The 26,944-nt window shown below is 33.6% G+C and overlaps 5 protein-coding genes across 5 annotated transcripts; 2 read left to right on the forward strand and 3 right to left on the reverse strand.

Annotated features, from left to right (window-relative positions):
- Positions 1-1,123: 1,123 nt before the first annotated feature.
- Positions 1,124-3,212, forward strand: LOC107638575 (uncharacterized). Its single transcript, XM_016341911.3, has one exon. It carries the CDS (start codon positions 1,259-1,261, stop codon positions 2,207-2,209), a length of 951 nt encoding a protein of 316 aa, XP_016197397.1. The 5' UTR covers positions 1,124-1,258; the 3' UTR covers positions 2,210-3,212.
- A 5,823-nt stretch (positions 3,213-9,035) lies between these two features.
- LOC107635880 (pentatricopeptide repeat-containing protein At5g19020, mitochondrial-like) lies at positions 9,036-12,906 on the reverse strand. Its single transcript, XM_088483661.1, has 2 exons — positions 10,503-12,906; positions 9,036-9,678 (listed from the first exon to the last, which is right to left on the reverse strand). The coding sequence occupies exons 1-2, from the start codon at positions 12,481-12,483 to the stop codon at positions 9,437-9,439; spliced, it is 2,223 nt and encodes a 740-aa protein (XP_088339787.1). The 5' UTR covers positions 12,484-12,906; the 3' UTR covers positions 9,036-9,436.
- A 311-nt stretch (positions 12,907-13,217) lies between these two features.
- On the reverse strand, positions 13,218-16,876 carry LOC107638576 (Serinc-domain containing serine and sphingolipid biosynthesis protein). Its single transcript, XM_016341912.3, has 6 exons — positions 16,543-16,876; positions 15,752-15,988; positions 15,247-15,358; positions 14,993-15,167; positions 14,204-14,444; positions 13,218-13,733 (listed from the first exon to the last, which is right to left on the reverse strand). The coding sequence occupies exons 1-6, from the start codon at positions 16,715-16,717 to the stop codon at positions 13,435-13,437; spliced, it is 1,239 nt and encodes a 412-aa protein (XP_016197398.1). The 5' UTR covers positions 16,718-16,876; the 3' UTR covers positions 13,218-13,434.
- A 3,073-nt stretch (positions 16,877-19,949) lies between these two features.
- LOC148566532 (serine/threonine-protein phosphatase 7 long form homolog) lies at positions 19,950-20,837 on the forward strand. The gene is made up of 3 exons (XM_088484292.1): positions 19,950-20,202; positions 20,413-20,656; positions 20,750-20,837. The coding sequence occupies exons 1-3, from the start codon at positions 19,950-19,952 to the stop codon at positions 20,835-20,837; spliced, it is 585 nt and encodes a 194-aa protein (XP_088340418.1).
- Positions 20,838-22,615: 1,778 nt separating this feature from the next.
- On the reverse strand, positions 22,616-25,392 carry LOC148566533 (uncharacterized). The gene is made up of 3 exons (XM_088484293.1): positions 24,804-25,392; positions 23,523-24,515; positions 22,616-23,436 (listed from the first exon to the last, which is right to left on the reverse strand). The coding sequence occupies exons 1-3, from the start codon at positions 25,390-25,392 to the stop codon at positions 22,616-22,618; spliced, it is 2,403 nt and encodes an 800-aa protein (XP_088340419.1).
- Between the last annotated feature and the right edge of the window lie 1,552 nt (positions 25,393-26,944).

The raw sequence follows: 26,944 nt of genomic DNA on the forward strand, positions 1-26,944 counted from the left end.
CGTACTATTCTTTTTCTCATTGTAAGATCTTGTCTAAACAGTGATACAAGTGATTTTTATTACTTTATATACATTGTCACTCTTTCTTAATAGTACATCAACGTAACTACTTTATCTGTACATTAAGAATAGTATTATATATTTTTTTTACCAAAAATAAAAAATTTAAATCCGTAACCTCTTAATTGAATATGAAGAGATTATTTGAATTATAATTCATTGGCAGAATAGTATTATATATACCTATATATTGTTTAAGCTTTTTTATTGGGTAAATAATGAATAATTTAACCTTTTTATTAGACCACTCATAATAGCTAGTAAAATAAGACATTATCCTTTTGAATTTGAGTCTTATTAGACAAGTCTCTAGAATAAAATTATATGCCAAGTAAGTAGAAACACATGACAACAACTAATTTTACTCTAACTACCCTTTTAGTCTAGAAAAACAGAATAGTTTGGGGATAAGCACACAAATTCTATTACTTTCATCTAGAAAGTCAGCCCTATCTCACGTTATTCACTCATTTTGGTCACAAATTGAAAATATAATTAATGAATAAAAACCAGCTTATTCTTCAAGCCACCAAAGTTGGACTTCAAAATAAATAATTAAAAAAAAAACCCTCTCATGTAAAATAAATTAATTATCAAAATGCTAGAGAATCAAGAGGGTATCTAACAAAAAATCAGCCAAATATTTTTGGATGAATCCAAAATTTTTATGTAGATGGTGCTTATGCTAGGTATTAGGATATTTTTTTTACTAAGTATCAAAATGTTTCTTTTTCATACTAAATGGATATTCTTTTATATATTTTATAAATTTTTTTGTATATTAAGAATCAGAATTGTTAGAAGCTATGTGATCCTCGCCCCTATTTCTCCAACATATCATTTAAAATTTTAATTTAAAGTGAAAAACAATTAATATTAAATATTATAAATTAAAAACAAATAAAATTAAATTAATTAAATTATTTATTTTTTTGACTGATCACCTCTTAATTTCATATACTTTTCCATTAATTATTTGACCCTAGAGAACCCTTTGACACACTCCAAAGAAATTAAAGCCATGTCATCAATTTAAACATCTCAATTCAATTCATCACTTATAAGTTATAACCACCTTATTATCCCTCTACAAAGAACTCTCCATAGCACCCTTCTTTAATTTTTTCCCTCCTAAAACTTTCTTCTTTTCCCTCTCATAAACATAAACACAAACACATAGAAGACACAAAAAACTAACATGGGAACTTTGGTGGGACATGTAGCACCAGGTTTTGGGTTCATGCTAATAGGTTTATGGCATCTCTTCAACCACATCAAGCTCCATGCCATTAACCCCAACAACTACACTTCTCCACCATGGTTCCCAACTTCAAGCTCCAAGTACCTTGAGCTCTTCCTCATCATGTTTGGCTGCACTGCTTCCATATCCATGGAGCTCTTCATCGGCCCCGACCGCCACCAACCCTTCGACCCTGACGGCACCATTCCCTCCAACCACCTCCACAACTTCGAGCACTCCTCCATCTCCATGACCTTTTTTGTCTACGCCGCCTTCGCCATCGTTCTCGACAAACTCAACATCCAAGCTCAACATAGCATTACTCAGTTGATTGGAGCCATAGCCTTTGGTCAACAACTCCTCCTCTTCCACCTCCACTCTGCGGACCACATGGGCCCGGAGGGTCAATACCACATGCTCTTGCAACTTCTTGTCCTTATTTCTTTATTAAGTACCCTTTTGGGAATTGGAACGCCGCAGAGCTTTTTAGTAAGCTTTGTGCGTTCCATTAGCATATTCTTTCAGGGAATATGGCTTATGACTATGGGATTCATGCTGTGGATCCCAGGTTTTATTCCGAAAGGATGCTTTATGAATCTCGAGGAGGGTCACAAGGTAGTTAGGTGTCACGATGACATGTCACTTCATCGCGCCAACTCTCTTGTGACCATCCAGTTCAGCTGGTTCTTCATTGTTGTCACCGTTTTCGCGGTGTCTTTGTACATAGTTTTGGTCAAATTTTACAAGAACAAGATCGAGTATTTTCCTACCAAGAACGAGGAAGAAGAAGAGGAAGAGGAAGACGAGTCAAGCGAAGACCTTGAGTCTCCAAAGAAGAACATAGTTGGGAACTCCATGAGGTTCATCCATGTTGGAAAGCCGTATTCATCGCTTGACATTGAAAGGTAATAAGATTTGAAATACATGGCTGTAAATTGCGGTCACAGTCAATTGCTGTAATAAGCCGCAACAGCAGCAATATTGAGACATGAAGCTAGCAAATTAAACTATGAAGGATTACTTAGGTTTGTGGTCCCATAATATGTCAAACTCCATATTTTACATTCATTTTATTTTTTTTAAAAATAAATAATTATTTGTACCTATAAAAGATGAAAACGCTGACATATGTATTTATACTAGATCGAAATTAAATTTGTACTCACCAAGATACTCTCTGTGTGACAAAAGTATCTGTTTTTAAAGAGTTGGAGTGCCAAGTAGTTTACTTTCGATTTAGTGTGGATACATATGTCAGCATTTTTATCTTTTATGGATACAAATGATCATTTATTCTTTTTTTATAGTGTATATACATAATGATAGAAATTCAGATTCAATTATTTTCAGGTGAAGTTAATACTTATAAATCGTTAAATAATTTAACAAATTTGATTAAATTATTATTTAACGATTTTTAAATATCAACTTCATATAAAATTAATTGTACTTGAGTTTTTATCATCCACAACTTTTAAGTTAACATCATATAAATTTTTTAATTGATGGCTAGTTTGTTAATTAAATGAAATATATGTTGTTAACTTAAAGCCTATATATTATGTGGAGATATAAAACAAGTGTAAATTTTGGGTGACGTTGTAATTAGTGGTGATTAGGTGGGTTGGTTCATGGTACAATACAATGTTTGTTTTAGTTTTTCTTTTTCCCGGGCATTGGGGAAAAGAGATTAAATTAATTAAGCCAGCTGAAATTAATGTGATTGGCTTAATTAAACTTGTGCGTGTGGATTACAATATTACATACACGTCTATATATTTTGTTTAGAAGGTGACATTTATTTGATTTGATGGTTTGTGTCTTGATGATGATGATTGCTAAAGTATTATCAATGTATATATACATGTACGTATTCCGTGGAAATATCAAAGAAATTTCCTCTATTGATTTATATGGGTTATCACTTATGGCCAACAGTATTTGATTTGTTGTATTATGTTCTTTTCTAATTTCTTGGGTACATGGATATGATTTTAATTTGCTCGCTGTTTAATTTAAGGTATCTATTCCAATGAAGATTTAATTATTATTATTATGTAAAGATACATCATTTTAACTATTAGATGATAGATTGTAGAGTTTGATTTTATTTGAAGTAAAAATATTATCTTTATTTAAAATATTACTAAATAAATAAATTATACTTTTTAAATAAGAATCATCATAAAAAAATTGTTTTTGGCATCTTCATAAGAGCAGTTACCTTAATTTAATTTGTACCTGTTTGGCAGTTTGAGAATGGTAGCAAATGGGTTTGTATCTGTGGAAGAAACCTTAGGCAGTGGACCCATGGTTTTAGTTTTTTTTATCGCCTTATAATATATGCTTCGCATTATTATATGGAGACATTTGTATATATTAAGATAATTAATTATATGCCACTGAGTAATAGCTCAAATGGCATAGTCTCTCCATACTCAATTAAGAGATTGTGGATTCGAATCTTCTATCTTTTGGTAAAAAAAAAAAATTAATTATATATAGGGGCATTTACGTCTTTGAAAAGGGGATTAAAAAGAAATCAGGTAAAAAAAAGAGAATTAGCATTAAAAACATAAAGTTATATTCGCTAATAAATATATATATGAAGCAGATCACATCACTCTAAATAATGTGATTATTAAAAAAGTAATTAAGTTACGTTGATTTGTTTGGATAGTGACATTTATCTAAACTAATATTTTAGAATTTTTAATTTGTTGTCCCTTAGCCTAGTACCAAAGTAATTAGTTAACTGTTCATAAGTAAAGACTAAGGAGAAGAGAGGTAAAGGAATTGACGTATACAAGGTGAACATATTATTTCGGAATGTTAGAGAAAATGAATTTGTATCAATTCACATTTTTTTTAACAAAAGATAAAGAGACTTGAATTCGTAATTTTTAAGTGAACATAAAAAGATTATACTATTTGAGTTATAGTTCGTTGGCTATCAATTTATATCCTTCCTAATAATAATAGATAAAAATTAAATAGAGACTATATATTCCATTTAATTGTAGTTAAAAATAAGAACTATAATGATATATTAGATACGAAAAATATTCTATAAATACTAAATCAATTATAAAATTAGTCACTCTATTTCATTCTATATATTTATTATTTATATATGTTTAATATACTAATTATCTATTAAAATAATTAATTTTATATTAGAATAGTCAAATTTTTAATAAAATAATTAAAATTTTATGAATACCATAATGTAACAACCATTATTTTTTTATATTTTTATTTGTATTTTAATCATAATATAAATTCAATTTAATTATATTATTTACAAAATTTAATTATGAATATTACTCTTCTATATTCTTATATAGATAGCTAATTTACGGCGTTGATGTATAATAATTGGTTGATTTGATACAAAATATATTAATATAAATTCTCTAAGTAGAAAAAAAAAATGGAGATGCTCTTATAAAGACGCAGAAAACATCTTTTTTTAAAGATATTTTTTAATAATTAAAATTTAACATATATAATTACTTAAATTATATTATTTTTATCAAAATTAGATCAGACAAATTAATTTGATCGAAAAATAGTGAATCAAATTTTAATCTGTCTAAATTAATATTATTTTTTATAAAAAATAACTACAATATTTCTATTATATAAAATGACTAAAATACTTTTATTATATATATTAATTTTAAAAACTTTAAATTCTAGCTCTTTTTTTTTTTATCGTTATAGGGTTAGAATTTAAAATTTTCAAAATGAATATATATATATATATATTTTAGTTGTGTTTTATAATAGGGATATTGTAGTAATTTTTTATAAAAAAATATTAATTTATACTAATTTTAAATTTAATTTATTAATTTTTTTATTAAATTAATTTGTTCAATCTAATTTTAATAAAAATAATACAATTTAATTTATTTTATGTATTAAATTTTAATTTTTAAAAAATATATTTAAAAAAGATGTTTTTAACAACTTTATTTAAGTGGTTCAAAAAAATAGGTAAAGAAAAAAAGAAGTGATCAAGTGGATTCGTTTGTAGGGATATGTACGAGGATGATGATGGGTCCACAAGGGCGCAATTTTTTTATATTAAAATATTAAGTGTATTTTACGTTAATAGTATATTATTTTAATGTAATATATTAATATGGGAGAGTTTAACAGACACGTAATTAACAATTTTAATAAAAAAGACAAATGTTTAGATAAAATCGTTTCTAATGATTTAAAAAATAAATTTTTTATAATAAACAAATCATTACTAACGATTTGTACTAACCAATGAATTCTTTACTTCTTTAATTAATTTCTTACTATGAAATTAATTATTAGCTTGAATTATTCTAATTAGTATATGTATTCTTTTACTTTCACTTTTAGTTAAGTCACGAAACCTTTATAGCCTTTTGGATATTTAATTTAAGGGATTGGAAAATATAGTGATACCTGAAAATATATATTAATCCAAATTATGTGTTCCTATTCCAAAACATATATAACACTTGGCTAACACTAGGACTGGAAGTGAGTCAAGCCAGTTCATAAGCCAGTTCGAGCTCGACTCGTTAACAGCTTGATAAGCTAAGCTCGTGAGCTGGTGAGCTAAGCTTGAGCCTGAAATTAAGCTCATAAATTAAATGAGCCGAGCTTGAGCTTGGATAAGCTCAGCTCATTAGCTCGTGAGCTGGCTCGATTATATATATATATATATATATATATATATATATATATATATAACAATCTTAATTATTTAATATTTATATTTTTTTACATATAGTTTTAATATAGGACATAAATAAAAAATTTATAATTTATTGATAGATAAACAATATATAAAATTGATCTTTTCAAATATTTTTAAAATATATAAGTTATAATTTATTGATATAAAATTATAGATTATGTATCTATGTTTCTCTTATTTGAGCCAGCTCGTGAGCTCAAGCCAGCTCGTGAGCTTTTGGTGAGTCGAGCTTGAGCTTAAGAAATAAGCTCGATTGTTAATGAGTCGAGTCGTGAGCCAACCTCAATTTTCGTGAGCCGAGCTTGAGCTTGGTCTAGCCCGACTCAGCTCGGCTCACTTCCAGCCCTAGTTAACACATATCATTCTTTTGCTTTATTATTGATACATTATATATTATGCTTGTAATGGAGTAGATTCTTGTATAATTATATTATGGTAATTATGTAAGTATTATTAAAATTAAAATTATATTTTTTATATTTTAATAATATTTTTTAAAATAATATTTTAAAATATTATAATTACTGTAATATAGTATTCTAGAATAATCCTCATAACAATTTAGCTATTAGTTTATATACAAATCGTTAGTAATAATTTGTTTATTATAAAAGGTTTTTATTTTTTAATATTAAACTCTCCTATACTAAGATATTACACCAAAATAACATAATATTTATAAAAAAAAAGTTTAATATTTAATTATATATTATTGAATCATCAACAAAGTATTTAATTTAATCGTTTATTTATTCCAAAAGATTTAATTAACACATGTTCGTTCAAAGGACGCTAATGAAAATCCAAAACTTTTAAGTATTTTTATGCAGAGAATATATATTTTAATATTTTTTATATTTTTAATAAAAAGTTCAAGTTTAATATATTTCTAATGTAAAATATTTTACTCAATTATTCAATTATATTTATTTTTTAAAATAAAGAGATAAAAAAATATTTTTTAAAATTGTGATAACACGTAATTGAATTGACGCATAAAATTTCTTGTATCTAAATTAAATACATGATCCTTTAATTATGTATTTAAATGACTTTTATAATAATAAGTTTGAAAATGGATTATTTTTGCTTATTTGACAATTGAACAAGTAAATAAAAAGATTTTGGTTTTGGTCTCGTCATTAGTTTACTCCATTAAGTGTTGACATAGAAAATTAATTGGTGACATGACAAGCTAAAATGTTGATTTAGCAAGACACTACACATGATATTTTAACAAGATGTAAGACCAAAGTCTTTTAAATTTTACTAGATCAAAATAAAAAATATTTTATAGTGACCAAAATAAAAAAATATATTTTATAAGCAACAAGAACTTTTTTAAGAATAAAGTTTATTTATGAATGCAAAATTTTTATTATTATAATATTAACATGCTAAGAAAACTTTATCTCTAAAATCATACAAGCAAAAGTATTTGCCTGAACCCGGAATGACAATGTAAACTAGATAGTACCAAACTTCTTTTTCTTAATGAAATGAAATAAGTTCTAAACAAATTGAATGTGTGTGAGGGATTCAAAACTTATTGCATTAAGAAAACCTCAAATCTGAATATTATTACGTAAAAAGCAACAATAAATGAACATTGTGACTTCATAGTGTGAATGAATTCCTATGTTCATATTAGAAGATGTAATATAAATAAAATAATTAATAATATTATATTATTTTTAAATTTTTATTTTAATTTATGTTATTTATGTGATGATGGTTATATAAGTTTTAAAATTTAATTTTATTTGTTAAATTTTAATAATTATAATGACGAGACGGATACCTGCAAGGACGGGTTAGGATTCAATTTTTTATTACCTGCGAGTAGAAACAGAATAGGTTCTATACTGGTTATTATAAGAAATGACAGGGTTAGGTAGAGCAAAAACCTGCCCCATTTCCATCCCTACTCATGCCTCATTTACCAAATTGACAATGATGTTTTCATGCACATGCCAACAACCGTAACAGCTCTAACGAATAAGGTACAAAAGCATCCAAATTCACATTCTTAATAACTAAGTAAAGATTATACTCAAAAACAAATTAGTCCTTTTGAAACTTCTTTTTAGTTACAACTTTACAAGCATTAGTCCTTTTCACAGCATTTATAATCAGCTTTATTCACCCTTACTCATTCCTAAACTTTTCACCATTCATAATGGTCCATCTAACTGTCCTTCATGTTCTTTAGTCAATGAATTTTTGTGACATAAAAATGTCCTTTGATAAACTATAACTCACACTACCAAGTTGCCTCTTTGTAAATTATGAGGGGGTCGAAGACCAAGAAGTGAGTTATTTATCAGCCAAGCATTCTATTCTTCTTACGGCTAGATCCAATCTCTTGGTCTCTGCGGAAAGTAAAAAGAATTTAAAGTTCTTCCTTTCGGGAAGGGAAGATTAGGAAAATCCTATTGCAATTTTCTCCAGACTCCCGGAAAAGCATGAAAAAAAAGGCTCGAATGGTACGATCCCGCCGTCACCCCAAAATGAAAGGGGCGATCTCGTAGTTCTTGGTCTGTGAAGATACGTTGTTAGGTGCTCCGTTTTTCTTTTTCCATTGAGGCCGAACCTAAACCTGTGCTCGAGAGATAGCTGTCCATATACTGATAAGGGATGTAACTGTATAAGCAAAGGCAGAAACTTGCAAATATAGCAATAAACTATGCCTCAATCTGCAATTTTAATCTTCTTAAAATGTGGGGCAAGAGTGTTCTCACAATTTTGTGCCAAGACCATGTTAAGGTCCACAAAAGGCAGGATCAATTTAGACATCACATTACAAATATCGTTAACTTAGAAGATCCAAATCCAAAAACAAGGAAAAGCACTCTTTAAAGCAAGTGTGAGACAGAAGCATAATTTTTCTTTTAACAATAAAAGTAACATTATACCCTTTAGGTGCGGTCCTTCCCCAGACTTTGTGCATGGAATGTCCTTTTTTATTCTGCTCAAAAGGAAAAGTTATCACAAAGAATAGAATCCACCTGAGCATTGTTATTTGACAATAACATATCTAGCCACCTAAAGGTGTCTCTACCATGATTTGTCTAATTATAGGCATCCAAAGTCTAAAAAATAAAGGAGACTTCACTCCTTATCTCCTATACCTCATGTTTTATCTCGTTCTATCATCGTATCTTGTTGATTTATCAACCAACAAAGCAAACTAGTAGCCTAATGAAGAGCAGTTGAAAGGAAATGTCACAGTTTGAATGTTTGATGTATTGACTCCAGTGATTCTGCATCAGCATGATTGATGAAACAACAGAACAGGGTAGGAGTGAAATTCAATACCAGTCCATCCATTAGCATTCAAAGCTGGACTACCAATGAATGAAGAAAAAACAGAGTTATGTGAACACTATCTACGTTATGCAATCAATATTTCTAGAAGAATGCAAATGAAATAGAAAAGTCCGGAGCAATATGGATAGTAAGAAAGGGAACACATAAATAACATCAACAGCTATCAGCATGATTTCGAAATTAAAATTTTGGTACCTCTGATTTATCAAGCTGATACAGCAAATGAGGACTATCGGATGGATGAAGGAGCAATGGTAAGAGAACGTGATCGTTTCGTGTATCAACTCCAATGATTCTGCTACTACAGGATTTTGAAGCAACAAAACAAGATTCATGGGAAGCTCTATCTCGGTGCATTAGCGTTCAAATTACATTCACCATCCAATGTATATGATCATTAATTGTAAATTAATACAATCATGTGAATGTACCAAAGGAGTGAAAGACAATCGTTGATATAGAATACATGGAGTAACCAAGAAAGTGTTGCAAGCCAGAGCAAAATTACATTTCATAAGGAAGAAAATTTTACATCAACATATAAATTATCAAAGGGCATGAAAAGCAATCATTTTACTTTTAAACTTTTCCTCTGGTTGGGGACTAAGTATCAGAGAGAACTATACCTAAACCTTCATCGTTAAAAGCATTTCTATACACAACATCTTGTAAGAAGTTGGTCCACCTTGGTTTGTATCAGCAATCTTATCATGTTTTAACTTCCAACAGTGGGAAAAAAAAAAGTAATCTACTATTCCTAATTCCCCTTAACCTCTTTCTAGGTTCCAAAGTTACAAATTACAAAATAAATTTGCAATTAACTTGAAGGAAAAGAAAACATTATTTTGATGCTCATATATAAATATATACTTGAATCAAAATTATTAAGGAGCTCTAGACAATATATAAAAACGACTCGGTGATGATTTCTAAAAGGATAACCTATCAGCATATTCATTGGATAAATTAGCAAAAACAATGTATATGGAAATTTCTTTAACTATCTTACAACACCACTGAACCCAGGCATTCTTTCCATTCTCTGACTCCACAATACTCTTCTTACCAATGATACATCTTCCCACCTTCCTGCATCTGCATATATGTTTGATAGGAGAACTTTACCTCCACCATGAGATGGCGCCACCCCGGCTAAGCTCTGTGCAGCCCTCTCTCCAATATCTACATTTCCGTGAGTTCTGCTTGCTGCTAATAAAGTCCCCCATATTACGACGTCAGCCTCCATTGGCATGCTCCTTATTAGTTCTTCAGCTTCTTCTAATAACCCAGCTCTTCCGAGAAGATCAACCATACAGCCATAATGCTTGATATCTGGTTCAACATTATATACACTCTTCATGCTTCGAAATATTCTCCGCCCATGATCCACCAGCCCAGCATGACAACAAGCACTAAGGACTCCTATAAATGTAATTGGATTGGGCTTAATACCATACCTATGCAAATCAGAAAAAACCTCTAGGCACATACTTGCATGTCCGTGTGATGCTAATCCACATATAATTGCATTCCATGCAGACACGGAAGACACAATGTCTCGAATCTGATTGAAAAATCGTAAGGCGGTGTTGATGCTCCCACATTTTGCATACATATCAATCATGGCTGTACATAAATTGTCATTCAAAGGAATGCATTCACTAGTAGTGTACTCATGGGCCCATCTTCCTTCATTCAATGCACCTAGAGTGGCAATTGCGGAAAATACACCCACCATGGTAACTTCATTTGGTTTGACCCCACTAGCTATCATTTTGTGGAAGAGATCAAGAGCCATTCTTGGTTGTTCAGTTTGTGCATAGCCAGCAATCATTGTACTCCACGAAAATACGTCTCTTTCGGGCAACTCTTCAAAGATTTGCCTTGCCTGCTCCATCATTTTATTTTTTATGAATCCAGCAATAAGAGCATTCCATGATTTTAGGTGATCCTTTACACCCACTTCAAATTGTAAATTGGCAAGGTCCATCATCCCACAAGATGAATAAAAATAGATGATCGTAGTCTGTATGAAATTGTAACAGTCAAATCCTTTCTTAACAACTGTTCCATGCAATTGCCGACCTTCGCTGACTGCTGTCTCACGACCACATGCTGAAACCAAATTAACAACCATGACTTCATTAGGCCCTATTCCATTCTGAAGCATTGCACGATACATCACCAAAGCTTCATGCAAACAAGTTGCTTGGATGCAACAATCGATCATCGTCCCCCAAGAAACAACATCCTTATCAGGAATCCTCTCAAACAACTCCTTGGTCATCTCAAGATGCCCCGCCTTTGAATACCCATTCAAAATCACATTCCAGGACACCAAATTAGGCTCAGGCATCTCATCAAACAGCCTCCTCGCTTCCCCTAAACCCAAACAACCACAATAAGCATGCATCAAATTAGTCGAGACAACTACCTGCCCCTCAACAACCAACTTAATAATCAATGCGTGAACCATCCGGCAGTTCCATATCTCACCAAAATGTAAGCAAGCAGACACTACATTCACCAAAGTGACCTCATTAGGGACCACACTGTGATCCATCATGTCCTTAAAAACCTCAAGGGCATCCCCAAAGCAACCATTTTTAACAAGACCCATTATCATGGTGGTATAGGATACAAAACCTTTACCAGGCATTACGTCAAACAGTTGGCGGGCACAGCCAATTTGGCTAGCTCTCATGTACCCAGACACCATGATATTACAAGAAACAGGGTCCAACGTAGGACAAGCCTTAAAGAGCAACTGGGCATCGAACAAGGAGCCGCATTTAGAGTACATGCTGATCAAGCTGTTACGAATGAAGGTGTTGGAATGGAATCCGAGTTTGACGACCAAGGAATGGAACTGGCGGCCCAAAGGAGCGGCGGAGAATGAGGAACAACACTTGAGAGCGGAAACAAGTGCAAGCTCGCATTCGTAGTGGTTGTGGTTTTGTCTTGCATTGAAGAAGATACGAACGAAGTGTTGTGGGTCTTCTGAAGGAGGGGCTTTGGTGGCTGAAGTGGAAACCCATTTAAGTGTTTGAGGGAAGAATTTTAGTCTGAGATTCTTAGAATTGAAGACCCACAGGAGGTGAAACATTAAACTCAAAATTGGATCTTCCTCTGCAATTTTCTTGTTAAGGTCTAAGAGACAGAAACATTGATGATTGATTGTTGTTTCGCCGCCAAAGAGAAGAAAGAGTGGCACCTGATTTGGGGTTTCAAAAACTGCTTTTTTGGAGTTTAAATGAAAGAGAAAAGTTGTTTTCTTTTAACTTTTAGCCGTTGGATCATTATGATAAAAAGGATCGTCCATTGCTGGGGAAAATGGGTTTTTGCGTGAAAATTTTTGCAGAATAGATCATAAATCTTTGTCTGATAAACTGTTTGATTCTGTTCATCTTTGGAGTTTTGGATTGATACAACAACATTGCACTGGTAAGAGAGCCAAAATATTCCAAAACAAAATACTCAGACTGTGTAATCATTATCACAACCACACACTATGTTATGTCCTTATTATTTTACACTTTTTTACTCTCATGATTCAGGGCACTCATTCACGACAAAGAAAGGAAGTTTCAAATTGGCATTGAGTGAAGCACATGTTGTTATGTATATGTTCAACAGATACATGATAGTACAGTACAAACTGAGCTTTAACAAATTTTAGATTTTGTTCACGGATTTAGTTTACATAACTATTGCGTACAACTAAACTAAACATGTGTATATTCACCGCTACACACAAGAAACTAAACAATTTTATTGATGTACTAATATCTATATAAGATAATATTTTTACAGCACTGAGCGTGTATGCAAATTAAATAGTTTAGAGCCATGAAAAAATAGTACTACCTGAACTCTTATTCATTGAACCTTATGTACCACATAGACCTTAGAGTGTATTTTGTCTTCACATTAATAGGTGACAATATATACACACACCTTACCCTTTATCAACACTCAACACACTCTACATTGACATGGAATTTGTCAAACATATCATATTATAACAATCCACAAGCATAGTAGTAATTCTTATGTTTTAAGCAAACTCTCGATCAGGGAAGAGGAAAGGAGCCAAGAGAGTCCAAATGTACAATCCAGCAGTGGCCCATTCCGTGCCGATCCGCACCCACACTGATGTCCAGCCAACATCAATGAGATCGGAGCTGTCGGATGTGCTGGTCCACCCAGAGAGAAGCATGGCAGAGTACATACTAGCAAGTGCAAATATGAGGTGGAAGAATGAGTAGGAATAACTAACTGGCTTTGATTCCTTCTCCTCTCCCTTCTTTGATTTTCCTTCTTCAAGTTCTGCTTCAAGAAGAGGTTTATTCCCACCTGAAAAAAAAATAACATGCAAGTACTTGAGAAATGAGACTTACTAGAAACATATTATCATTCCAATTACAATAAATAGTAATAGGGCTATTTGAAGAGAAAAGTTTAGGATTTATTTTGGTTTCGCTTTGCTGTTTTCGTTTTCTATTATCAATATTAAAAAAACTACTGCCTTAATCCATTCTATTTCCTGTCTTTCAGAAGTTTTTCATAAGAAAATGTAAAAACAGAAAAAAATGTTTTGAAAAACAAACAGGCTCTCATTTACTTTCAAGAAGTCATTCTCTTAAATCAAAGCCAACATAGGTTGTTAAGGTCATAATTTGGTTTACTAAATGGGTTCTATAAAGGAATTGGTTTCATTTTTGAAAAGAAGTTTGTAGTTCAGAATCCTAAGAGTAGACTAAATTAATGAAAATGCCCAACACATGCTCACAAATTCCCTAAGATAAAGAGATTATAAATATTACCAGATTTTGGTGAAGATGGTGGAGATGCTAAAAGTGCAGTTGAAGATCCAGCACGAACAGCAGAATACAAGACGGATAACACCGTTGTTAGCATGCCAAGAACAAGGGTGCCTGTGCTGACAGCTCTGGACTTGTTGAGACCATTGCATTCATAGTCATGAGGTTCACTAGAAAGACCCGTATAGCACACATAGGCACAGTAAAGGGAAATCACAGATGCAGGCAGCAAGCTTCCATTCACCTGATTTCACACTCCCATTATTGATGAATATTTTGTATAAAATAAAAGAATGACAGCACGAGGTTACATGGAGTAAAACTAAGTAATCAAGCTAATTTGATTAATAAAACTCTTGAGAATTCCCAGCACCATTACATGAGCTAAATTGATGATGGGAAAACAGAGTTAGAGCAGAAAATCCGCTAATAGCATTGCAAATCAAGTCATTCGAGTATGACTCATATGAAATATGTCTGAGAAAACAGTAAGATATGTAGCATTCATTAAAAGAACGCTCTTTCAGACGACCTTAACTAACAAAGAGAAATGATGTGATCTGCTAAGCTTGAGACAAAGGACTCTCAACAAAATGGCAGAAACTAGAAAGCCAAAAACATAATCATATATCTTTTGCATTCTTGACAAGAACTATATCCAGGAACAACTTTATCATCTATTGTTCAACAAAAAATTTCTAATTCAGAAAATAGTAATGAAAACTACAAGATCCTAAGATGTTCTCCCACATAATGGAGCTTCAATAACTTACACATAGTTATATTCTTTACCTGAGGATGTAAAGCAATTACTGCAAATACAAATGCAAGGATCATGGTCATGACAAGAAAGAAGACATTGAGGCCACAATCATATCCAGAAGGGTCGAACCAGATGAACAGAATTCCTGATAGTACATAGGCTCCAATATAGCATGTGATCGACACAGCAAGTAAAGCAATGTACCTAAAAATTCTAACTTATTAAGATACAATGGTAAATAGAAATCCATCGGAAAAACTATGCAAAAAAAATTTCAGCATACCATTTCTGCTCATCTTTTGCAACCCATGCATCATTCCAAGTGTGTGTAAAGTCAAGTAAGAGAATCACTTGGATCAATAAGAAAAAGCCAGCCCCAAATTTAGATATAAACCCTGCAATATTACAAGTAAGCACATGTCAGAAAGCAGCCATCTCATGCATCTGTTGGCATATCGAACAGTATACAAATAGACACCAGTATATCATCACACAATAAAAAAAGAAGATAAAACACTAAAATAGAACAGATTACTGCCAATAGATTAACGTGTGACAATAAAGTTATAGAACATTCATTTATATATAGTGATTATAGCTAGCAGTAAGGAAGGGATGTTAAATTCATTTCTTCCCTAAACTAACCAGGAGGTATTTCCAAAGACTACACCATATAATGGTACAAAAAACTAAGTTCATTAATCAGAATAGCAATACATTTCCTACTTCAGACTCTAAACAATCATGAAAAGGAATAAAAAGCTAAAGAGTGAGGTTAGATAACTTACCATATGCTAATATTATGACATCTGGAAGGAAAAATGAAAGAATCACGAGCAAAAGCCATATCACCATTTTCACAGTCCATCCACCATGGTGCCAGGAATCACGCCTATCATTCTGGTCCTTCACACCAATCATTATAAGCGCTAGAATACTAAAAAATAAGCAATTCCCCAAGCTCACTCGAAGAACTGCTTGTATTTGATACCATTCCTTTGTCTGAGCATCAGAAGAATCTATCCCTGTAACCATCATATATAAACAAAACAGAGAGAGAGAGGGGGGGGGGGGGGGGACAGAAAAAGATTAAACACATGTAAAGGGAAAAAAAAATTCCCCAAGTTTGAATGATCACTAATCCCCGGCACTGGGAAGTTGAAGCTCAAGAAAGCATCAACAATTTAACAGAAAGTGATTATATTGGTAAACAATAGTAAGTAATCTGTTTCTACATGCTCCAAACCTAGCAGAATTCCAAACTTTCCTCTAATAACTAGAAAATCATAAATACAAACAAGATACTAATAAATGAGGCTTCCCCCAAAGGCAAATGCAAATTCAACACCACAACTTCAACTATTCCATTTCCCAAAAACCACCAAACAACAAGTCAACAACAACAACAACAATACATCAAACTATGCCAATGCCATTCAATCCTATCTATATCGCACACAGATATTTGGTGCAGATGCATAAAACTAACCGATTTATATTAAAAACAGCTCACAAAACAACAAGAAGATTTGAAAGAGAAAGTATGGCAAGAAGTAAAGTTAGAGAAAGAATTACTGACAGGGGAGTTTCTCCAAAAGGGGAGCACCAACTTCTCTGAGAATCCATGAAAGGATGAGAGAGGCACCAAAGAGACCACAGTAACCGATCCTAGCAGATTTCTGGGAGATTCCAGAAGCAACGGAGCTGCAGAGTCCGCATGTTAGGGACGCGCAACAAGATACGCAACACGACATCGTTTTGTGATTCAGAAAGAAAGGACCTTCAAGTCTTCAACTTTGAACGAGTTTCAGGGAACCAACGAAAACCAAAATTGGAGAAGACTGGAAGATAGCTTCGTACTGTGTTAATGTGTTCTTCTGCGTTTCGCGTTTATTTCTGTCGTTTTGAACAGCGATGACTTATTCAATCTTCGCCGTTTAAGGAGTCGTTTATCGTTTGGGCTATTAGTAATTGGGCTTCTACATGCAAAAATGGGCTATTGGCCCAATCGTCTTCACGTGATATTTTTTTCTTTTCCAATCCAACAAGTATGAAATAAAAATAAACTCCTGGCCCAATATACATAAACTGAACTATAAACCCCACAAAAAATTGTAAAATGAGCTATTTATGAATTTATATTTTTTTGAGAAATTACTAAATTAGTTTGTCGAACAAATTTTTTTTATATGCCAAAATAAATATCAAACATTACATTAAAGATAGAAAAATGAACTGAACGACAAATCATCAACTATTTTGGCATTGGGTTAGCTTTTTTTAAAAAATTAAAAATAATTAATTATGTGACAATCAATTTTTGTTTAGATACTTTATCTAAAAATTAATTTTTTTGAAGATAATGTATTATGATTGGAGTATATAAAAAAAATCTATTTTTAAATAGTATAAATATAAGAATTGATATGAAATGATTGTTTATATTATTTAATATTTGATACTTGAGGTCAAATTGATACAATTATTATAATTTCAAAATATCAAGATTGTGCTTATATTATAAGCTTTACATTATTACTTTCATTTATAAGTTATATTTAATTTAAAATTATTAGTTCTGGTTTTTTTTTATTCAAACGTTTTTTTCCCCCCTAAAAAATAGATATTCTATTTTTTTAGGGTGTTCCCAAACATGGTCTAACATGAACCAATAAATGAATGAATGAAAAATCAATTTCTTTCTCTTAATAGCCGTATACTTTTATGTTAGTGGAGCCCCAAACCTGAGTTAGTAACATCCTAAGGTATCCTTATCATTAACAATTTATCATTATCTTGATGATGTTCCTAAAGACTAGGAGCAGCATCTTCACGTGACTATTTATGGTGAATCATTTGAAAGTACACTGCACCTATCTTCTTAATTCCTCTGCCAATTCATCAACATGCACTTTCCAGTCCCACATGCTTGTCAGACTTATACCTGAGGATATATATTTGGATAATACATACTAATCTTTTAATTTGTCTTTTTAATAAATGTAACTAACTCGGGCTCATTTTTCTTTTATATTATTAACTTGTGGGTGATATTCAATCATATTTTAGTGGTATTGTGTTTTACTTTACTATGGATTTATTTCAATTTCTTGACAGGAACAAAACGTTTAGACTATTTTGTGAGTGAGTGAAAATTTTTTAATAAAAAAATAAAATAGCATCGACGGATTATTTTAAAATTATTTATTTTTAATTTTATTATGTACAAAACGTTAGCCACGTATTGTATAATTATTATTTTTTAAATTGACGCCAAAAAAAAAAAGAGTTTTTTTAATTTTGATATGGGGAAGAAGGTGGTGTTTCGCAGCGTTATGGAGTTTTGGGGTGTTTGACGGAGATGTGACGGCATTGTAGAAGAAATCGGTGGCACCGACTGGGGAGAAGGAAATCGGTGGGACCGATTTCAGGGAGGGGCAGGTGCGCAAATCGGTGGCACCGATTGGTGACCCCCTTGCCACGCGTCGCGCATGCAGCTGGCCCGTGACTCCCTATGCGTTTTTACCCTCTCAAAACCGGATACCCCTCTTTTTCATCCTCTCACACTCTCTCTTTCTCACTCTCAACAACAACTTTCCCTTTCTGCTTACTCTCAACCCCACTCAACCCCACCATTTCACCATTGTTGGACCACCATTACCTCGTTGAAAAAATTGAAGAAAAATGCTAAAAAAAAGGAAAACTAAGGAAGTAAATCAACCAGAACTTCACATTGTTAATTATCTTGGAGATCCAAATTATGTAAATTTTTATTTTTTAATAATGTTATTTAATGATAATAATAGTGATAATTTTAGATTTTATTAACAGTATATATTATAATGGCACTAGGTAGAAATTAGAAATTAAACATGTATGTATGTATAATTTTATTATTAGGTGGTTAGAAATAGAAATAAAAATAGGAATAAACTTTGTATGTATATATGTATGGAGAACCGGTGCTCATGAACTGAACTGGATTTTTTTTTATGTATATTATTTAAAAAGAAAAGAAAAAATAAATGTTTGTAAAAAATAATGAATAAAGAAAAAAAATGAGATATATATATATTAGATTGGAATAGGAAGATATTAATATATTGTTGTTGTTATTATCAGTATTAGTAATTGAATTTAATTAATTATTATGATTAGTAATAAAAATTTTATTAATTATTTTATTTATGATCATTAACAATTGAATTTTAATTTAGTCAAAATTAGACAATATATTAGTAATAACTAAAATTAGATTTTGTGTTGTGTTACCTAATAATAATAATAATAATAATAATAATAATAATAATAATAAATTAGTAAACCTGGTATATATGAATAATAATAATAATAACAATAATAATAATAATAATAATAATAATAATGATAGAAAAATTAGTATGTAGGTTGTTTGGATAATAATAATAATAATAATAATAACAACAATGATAATAATAATAAAATTAGTATCTATGCTGTTTGAATAATAATAATAATAATAAGAAATTAGTATGTTGTTTAGTTTATATAAATAATAATAATAATAATAATAATAATAATAATAATAATAATAATAGAAAAATTAGTATGTATGCTGTTTGAATAATAATAATAATAATAATAATAATAATAATAATAATAATAATAATAATAATAATAATAATAAATTAGTATGCTATTTTTTTATATGAATTATAATAATAATAATAACAATAATAATAATAATAATAATAATAATAATAATAATAATAATAATAATAATAATAATAGAGGCTGATTTACTGTGTAAGGTTAATTAATTTCTGTTATAAGGTAATGCATATGATTGAAGGATTTTTGTATAACAGATTTAATGTGTATGTTTGAATTGCAATTATGCTGGGAATTAGTTATAATGGACATGTTAAGCATAATTGTGTTTTTGAATAATATAGTTATATTATACTTGTTCTTATACTGGAAAATGTGATATTGTAGGCTTCAAGAATGTTGATGTGCGATCATTTACACCCGCCGGATCCATATAACCAAATTGTTGAGACACAGTTACGCGAGAGTGGATTTTATTATGTATCCCAAGTTGGAGTTATTAAAGGCCAGTCAGCAATGATTAATGCTCTGATTGAGAGATGGCGGCCCGAGACTCATACTTTTCATTTTCCGGTTGGTGAGTGCGCCGTGACCTTGGAGGATGTGGCGGTAATTCTCGGTCTGCCAACAAATGGTCTTCCGGTTACAGGTCCGACCATGAGTAGCTCTTAGGCATTGGAAGCCGAGTGCTTGCACCAATTTGGAATTGCACCCAGCAAGAATGACTGTAAAGGGAGCTTTATAAAATTAACGTGGTTTAGGAGTGTGAGAGATCGTATAGTGTTGAATGATGACGTGCACATGCAGATGTATGTAAAGTGTCACATAATGTCGTTATTTGGGAAAATTCCGTTTGCAGATAAGTCGGGTGCAGCGGTACACTGGAAATTTTTACCTTTGCTCCGCAACTTCGGTGGGATCATACAGTTTAGTTGGGGTTCAGCATGCTTGGCACACTTGTATAGATCATTGTGTAGGACAACTCGTGTCGACTGCAAGGAGATGGACGGTCCACTGACACTGTTGGTCAGTTGGGCTTGGATCCGGCTACCATTTCTAGCGCCGATTCCCGGCAACCCCCGAGTGTTTCCAATTGCAAATAGGTAATTTTGATTAAAGTATGCATTGAAAGAATTCATAGAAATTGTATTCTGTTTATGGTAAGATAAGTTAACAAATGAATTGTCCGTCTGCAGGTGGCATAACTGGGACCGTCAAAACTATGCCTACCGATATAAAACGCTTGCGCACTACAGGAGGTTGTTGGATGATCTACAAGAATGACAGGTATTTTGTAAAATACAAGTACCTTATGTAACTTCTTAAGTGAATTAATTGTTGTGTAATCACCTGACATGGTTCGATGTGTCCAATTTGTTTGGCAGGCTTATGGCATTGGATACATCGACCCAGACGTAATTCCTTTAGCCATCCGTCATAATTCGGTTATCTGGAGTGCCACAGTGCCACTTATTACTTTTGAATGCATCGAGTGGCATGCAACTGATAGAGTCAGGAGGTAATTTGGATTGACACAGGGTGTTTCTAGTGAAGAGCGGGATCTAGGTGCATCACACGGCGAAGTTCTAACTGGGCCTAAGAATCAAGATTGGGCCGATACGCACTCTGGGTGGGTGATGCAGTGGACCAATCGATATAGTCACACTCTATCTGAAGACTTGGAGCATTTACATTTTCCGTTGGAAATTTACATGCATTGGTACCGAGATGCATACGGTGACCACTTGCAACTATCGAATCTTGTATTTGAAGAGAATCCAGAAGGTCCTCCACCACCACCACCACCGGCACCGGAACCGGAACCGGTAGCCGTACCTCCACCACCACCGCCACCGGAACCGCCACAAGAGGGGGTTGAGTATTTTGCACCATATGTTCCTGACACGCATCCATCTGATTATTACTCAGCGTCAGTCCCGGCACATCAACAGTTTTGGGGTGGTCCACAGTTTGATTATGGAGAGTAACATTCATTCACTCAGCTGCTTGGTTTCATGGCATCGGGGTCGCACCACTCACATTCAAGTAATTACGTTGACATTCCTATCGACCATCAAGCACATTTGGGTGGTATTACTCTAGCTAGGATGTCATTGGATTTGAGATCTCGGGTTCACACTTCATCTGATAATTCTGGTGCCAGAATGTCTGTTGACTCGAGCAGAAGTGCTGAAGCGGTGGGAGGGATCATACAAAGTGGAAACCCTAGACGTATTCCGATGACTCTGATTCATGAGAGTAATAGAGCAGTTCATGATGAGACTCATAACTACCTAGTAGACCATCCAGAGGATGCGGATGATGATGAGGATGAGGATGATGATGAAGATGGGGATGAGGATGAGGATGAGGGTGATGATGAGGATGACGATGCTGCTGACGAGGATCCAGCGCCTAGTGCAGGTAACATAAACTGTTAGTAATGATTTAGGGCTTGAATTTCTATTAGTCATGGTGAACTTGTACTTATATTTGTATTTGTATTCCGGAATGAACTTGTATTTGTATATGTTGTGTTTTCATAGGTACGGCCACAAGTGAAAAAGGTAAAGGTTACAACCTTAGAGCTGATCCTCCACGTCGGAGTGCAAATCGGTATACACCATCCGCTTTTAACAGGATTGCAAAGAAGTGCAGAAAGTTATACAAAGATATGAAGTGAGCACTGAGGAAGTGAAGTTGTAACTATTTAGTTGTTGAGAATGTTAAGTAGGTTCTTACTACTATTTAAGAAATAATGTGTACTATTTACTTATTGAGTGTGTTAAGTAGGTAGTTATTGTTGACTATGTTAATTTGGTTATTAGTATTTACTTATTGAGTCTGTTAACCAGTTTGTTATTGTTGACTATGTTAGTTTGGATATTATTATTTATGTATTGAGTATGTTACATAGGTTGTTATTACTTTTTGCGTATCGAATATGCTAATTACGTTGTTAATCAGGTTTGAAATGAATACAAGCATAGGTTGGTCAATTCAAATGTCAATGTCGTACATAAAAGTAAATCCAAACGAAATGTAAAAAAAGGTAACTACCCCTATTCGGTTGGACCTGCACTCGGTCCACCAGTTTGACGACATCTACTGCGGCTGTGGCCCTCCGCACCACATTGCTTGCATTGCCTCGGGCGACGCAACATACGAGTGTCCATCTCATTCAAGAAGCGGGTCATCTTTGGCCGGCCTTTGGCTACCCATCTGAGGAACGGGTTTTCAACGAATCTAGGTCCATGATAAGCAGGCCACGTTGCCGGATTTCTCAGTGGTCGAAACCTAGCCCTGTATACTCGGCGAACTTGGTCCATCTTGTAAACGTCATTAACGTACACTTGCCAATCCAACCTCTGATTTGCACAACACGCAAGCACGTGTCGACACGGAATTCGATCAACCTGGAATTCACCACAGTCACACCGATGGTGGCGCAGGTCAACTGCATACTCAATCCCACTAGGCATCTCGCGTACTTCGAAGACTTCATTTTCTCTATCAAAACAGCTAACCTGTATGTTACCTGCTGCTCGTTGATTTGCATGCAGCTTGGTTGTAGCCTTCTCAGAGAACACAAGTCCAGCATTGATTCGGGCTTCAGCCTCGGCTCTTTTTCTAGTGAACAACTCATTCAGTCTGTAAAATGTAGCCTTAACAAGTGCAGTGACTGGGAGATTGCGTGCACCCTTTAAGACGGAGTTGATACATTCCACAAGATTGGTGGTCATATGACCCCATCGGTAACCACCATCAAATGCCAAAGCATACTGCTCACGAGGGATACGATCAAGCCAGTTGGTGTAAGCCTCACCCCGTTCCTTTAATCGTTCATAGTGCATCTGGTACTCCCTGGTCGTCCTCGAGTATCCTATGAAAAACATTCAGTCAAGTATGTCAACCATTCTATTTGATCGTACTTACGATAAATTCAAAGTTCATTCTATTCAAACTTACCAATGTTGACGATAAGCTTCTGCAGGTAAGGTGCCTTGAACTTCCTCAAGAAGTTGGACTCAATATGCCGAATACAAAACATATGGAAAGCTCTAGGAGGAGACCACGCCCCATTACTTCGTTCAATAGCTGACCTAATCGAATCATGTCGATCAGAGATAAGTCCAACACCATCACGTGTCACCACATGTTGACGCAGGTTGCTCAGAAAAAAGTGCCATGCATCAGAAGTCTCTCCCTCCACTATCGCAAATGCAATAGGCACGATGTTGTTATTACCATCTTGTGAGACTGCAACCAATAAACAACCCTTGTATTTTCCATACAAATGAGTCCCGTCCACTTGCACCACTGGCTTGCAGTGTCTGAAGGCCCTTATACAGGGGTAATAACTCCAGAAGACTCTATGTAGAACACGTATATCAGGAACTAAATCATCCCCCTGGTAAGCTGGCATTGTTTCAAAGTGAACTACTGCTGATGGCTCTTTGTGGCACATGGCCTCAAACCATATCGGCAAAGCTTCATACGATGCTTCCCAACTTCCGAAAATTGATTCGACCGCTTGCTGCTTTGCTAACCAAGCCTTGCGATAACTGATGGTGTAGTTAAACTTTGACTGGATATCAGCAATTACTGATTTCACCTTTATAGACGGGTCAACCTCTACCAACGGCTTTATTGCTTCTGCAATTGTCTTGGAATCCAGCTTCGAATGGTCTTGAGAAATAGTAGACCTGGTACAAGTATTACTTCCATTGTACCTCCTTATCTCCCAACAGTACTTCTTTTGCATTTTAGTTACCCTGATCAACCAGTCACAACCATTCCCATATTCTGTACATTTTGCATAGAATGTCGTCAGTTCCGACTCATATACCCAATAGTCCACACCTCTCCGGATGGTGTAATCTTTCATTGCCTTGATTACTGCCTCCCTTGAACTGAATTCCATCCCCACTGTGAACTCACCATCCGCCACAATAGGAGGGGCTGCATACAGCAAAAGTAATAAATGCTTCATTATGTACTCAGTAACAAGTCTTTTATTACAACTCAATTAATAAACACACTTTACTATGTAAGATTGTTATAGTCTTATTTTTTGCTATTCCATCTACGTAAACAACAACTAAATATCATTCACAACAAAGAACTATTAATTAATAAAAAAATCAAACGCTATGGTCACAAATGCCTGGTCACATATCACATACATTACTCATCTAACTTATCGATCTGCTACTTCAGAGATTCACATAGCCACCTAGGTTTACGCACCTGGATTCATATATTGCAGAAACTCCGGTGCGTGCATAGCCTCCAAATCCAACGACCGCATGAAAGAAGGCTCCTGAAACGGATGCGGGTTTGCTAGTGCATTTGCAACTTCCGCCACATCTGCGTTCATGGCGCCGCCAGCTTCTTCTTCGTCCTTACCTGGACCGACGATCTCATAGTTACTTTCAAATTCATCTTTGCTTTCACTATTATAATCTTCCAATTCAATGTTACGGTTCGCTTCAGATTGCTCAAACTCAATATATAACTCGATGCACGACATTCGGTTGCGATTTTCCATGTACACTGAAAACATTTCCTGCATACTCGCTTCGTCCATCACATACTTGGTCTGAAATTGAACAAACCCACCAAATACAGATAAAGGATACCTGTACAAAATACACGATATTCTCCTACATCTTCGAGAATCTATCTTCTCACAAATCACACCTTTTAACTCCTCAAATGACAACGTAAACGGAATAACAACATCAACCGGATTCTCACACACAAATTGAACTCCCTCATATGTTTGTAATAAGATATTTCCGTAATAATAAATCTTCAATACAACTCTATCATCCATAACACTAACTATTCTCAACCTCACAGAAATTTTTTTTACAGAAATAAGGGAGAAGAATCAGAGAAGAGAAGAGAGGAGAAGAGGATGAACATTAGCTGACGAGGAAGAAATGGGGCTTCTGTGATACCACCATCCGCTTTTTGTATGGACAAACGGCAAATCGGAGGGACCGACCGCTGCACCCCAAATCGGTGGGTTCGATTGGTGCGCCCCGACTAAAATAAAATTCTCTGCCTCCAGTAATCGGTGGGACCGATTACTGCACTCTTTGCTCATGTCTTCCAGCACCCACAAATCGGTGGCACCGATTTAATACCCTTTAGCCTCTACCTTGCACAAATCGGTGGCACCGATTTCACACCCATCAACCTCTCCCTCCCACAAATCGGTGGGACCGATTCCTCGCAGCTTCAAATCGGTGCCCCTGATTTCTTCCCCCAAAATTCCAAAAAAGCAACGCCGTCATAACAGTGTAAATCACCCTTAATCATCATATCCCAGCATAACTCACACCCCCCAAATCATATCTAAAAAAATCAGCCAAAAAAAAAACGTCAATGATATTTTGTTTGAAGTCATATTTTTAAAATGGAGGATGGAAAAACATATAACATTTTTCTGTAGTTATTAAAAATCTCCACAACGGTGTTAAACACAGATTTTTGACTATTTTGGTAGATTATACCGATTTCGGCCCAATATTAAAAATAAAAAACCCACTAACTCATGCTCAAACTTACACTTTTTAATTTTAATATGGAGGGAGAAATGGTGCAGGATGGCGTTATGGAATGCATGGGTGCTTTACGCAGATGTGGTGTCAGGATCAAAGAAATCGAACGATCCGATTTAAGGCTAGATAATCGAACGGTGCGAATTAAGAGGCACAAATCGGATCGTCCGATTTGCGTCCTCCCAACTACGTGTCGTGCATGTGTTGTCCCCCACAGCGGTGCCCCTTATACCAACCTGCCCTCTTTTCTAAATGGACTCTTTTCTATCCACTCAGCCACTATTTTTTCTCTTCTTCTTCTTCTTCACCACTTTAATTTCTTCTTCTTCTTCGGTTAAAAAAAATTACAATGCCAAAGAAACAAAAATGTAAAGATATTGATCGTTCTAAACTTTATATTATCAATTATCTCTGTCATTCTGATTATGTAAGTTTGTTTTTTAAATTTTTTTATATTTTAAAATTATTATTATCATTGTTAGAAATTTAAGAATATATGTTTAAATAATAGTTAAAAATATATATGTTTAGATTTAGTTAGTGAATATTTTAATCAATAATAATGTTTGAATTAGACTAATATGATAGATTAGTAAAAAATATATATTTAGAATTTTTTGTAATAATTTTGAAAATTATAATTAATCAACTTTTAATGTTACGTTAATTGTTGTATAATTTTTTGTAATAATTTTAGAAATTATGACTAATAATTAGGTCTTGTAAAATATAATATATTTTTGCTCTGGTAATAATTATTTATTTATTGTTAGATATTTAATTGACATAAATATATTATTATTGTAGTTAAAATTTTAA

This window comes from Arachis ipaensis, chromosome B4 (genome assembly GCF_059453495.1).
Source record: "Arachis ipaensis isolate K30076 ecotype BB chromosome B4, ASM5945349v1, whole genome shotgun sequence".
In the NCBI taxonomy this organism is placed as follows: domain Eukaryota; kingdom Viridiplantae; phylum Streptophyta; class Magnoliopsida; order Fabales; family Fabaceae; genus Arachis; species Arachis ipaensis.

Excerpts from the sequence above, each read along its gene's own strand:
- LOC148566532 (XM_088484292.1), top strand. The coding sequence starts at position 19,950 with ATGTTGATGTGCGATCATTTACACCCGCCGGATCCATATAACCAAATT. Across the intron at positions 20,203-20,412 it reads AAATGGTCTTCCGGTTACAG|ATAAGTCGGGTGCAGCGGTA; the intron begins GTCCGACCATGA and ends TTCCGTTTGCAG. Across the intron at positions 20,657-20,749 it reads GTGTTTCCAATTGCAAATAG|GTGGCATAACTGGGACCGTC; the intron begins GTAATTTTGATT and ends GTCCGTCTGCAG.
- LOC107638575 (XM_016341911.3), top strand. The coding sequence starts at position 1,259 with ATGGGAACTTTGGTGGGACATGTAGCACCAGGTTTTGGGTTCATGCTA.
- LOC107638576 (XM_016341912.3), bottom strand. The coding sequence starts at position 16,717 with ATGTCGTGTTGCGTATCTTGTTGCGCGTCCCTAACATGCGGACTCTGC. Across the intron at positions 15,168-15,246 it reads GCAAAAGATGAGCAGAAATG|GTACATTGCTTTACTTGCTG; the intron begins GTATGCTGAAAT and ends TAGAATTTTTAG. Across the intron at positions 13,734-14,203 it reads ACCATCTTCACCAAAATCTG|GTGGGAATAAACCTCTTCTT; the intron begins GTAATATTTATA and ends TTTTTTTTTCAG.
- LOC107635880 (XM_088483661.1), bottom strand. The coding sequence starts at position 12,483 with ATGTTTCACCTCCTGTGGGTCTTCAATTCTAAGAATCTCAGACTAAAA. Across the intron at positions 9,679-10,502 it reads GGCGCCATCTCATGGTGGAG|TAGCAGAATCATTGGAGTTG; the intron begins GTAAAGTTCTCC and ends AAAATCCTGTAG.
- LOC148566533 (XM_088484293.1), bottom strand. The coding sequence starts at position 25,392 with ATGGATGATAGAGTTGTATTGAAGATTTATTATTACGGAAATATCTTA. Across the intron at positions 24,516-24,803 it reads TCTGCAATATATGAATCCAG|CCCCTCCTATTGTGGCGGAT; the intron begins GTGCGTAAACCT and ends TGCTGTATGCAG. Across the intron at positions 23,437-23,522 it reads GAAGCTTATCGTCAACATTG|GATACTCGAGGACGACCAGG; the intron begins GTAAGTTTGAAT and ends TGTTTTTCATAG.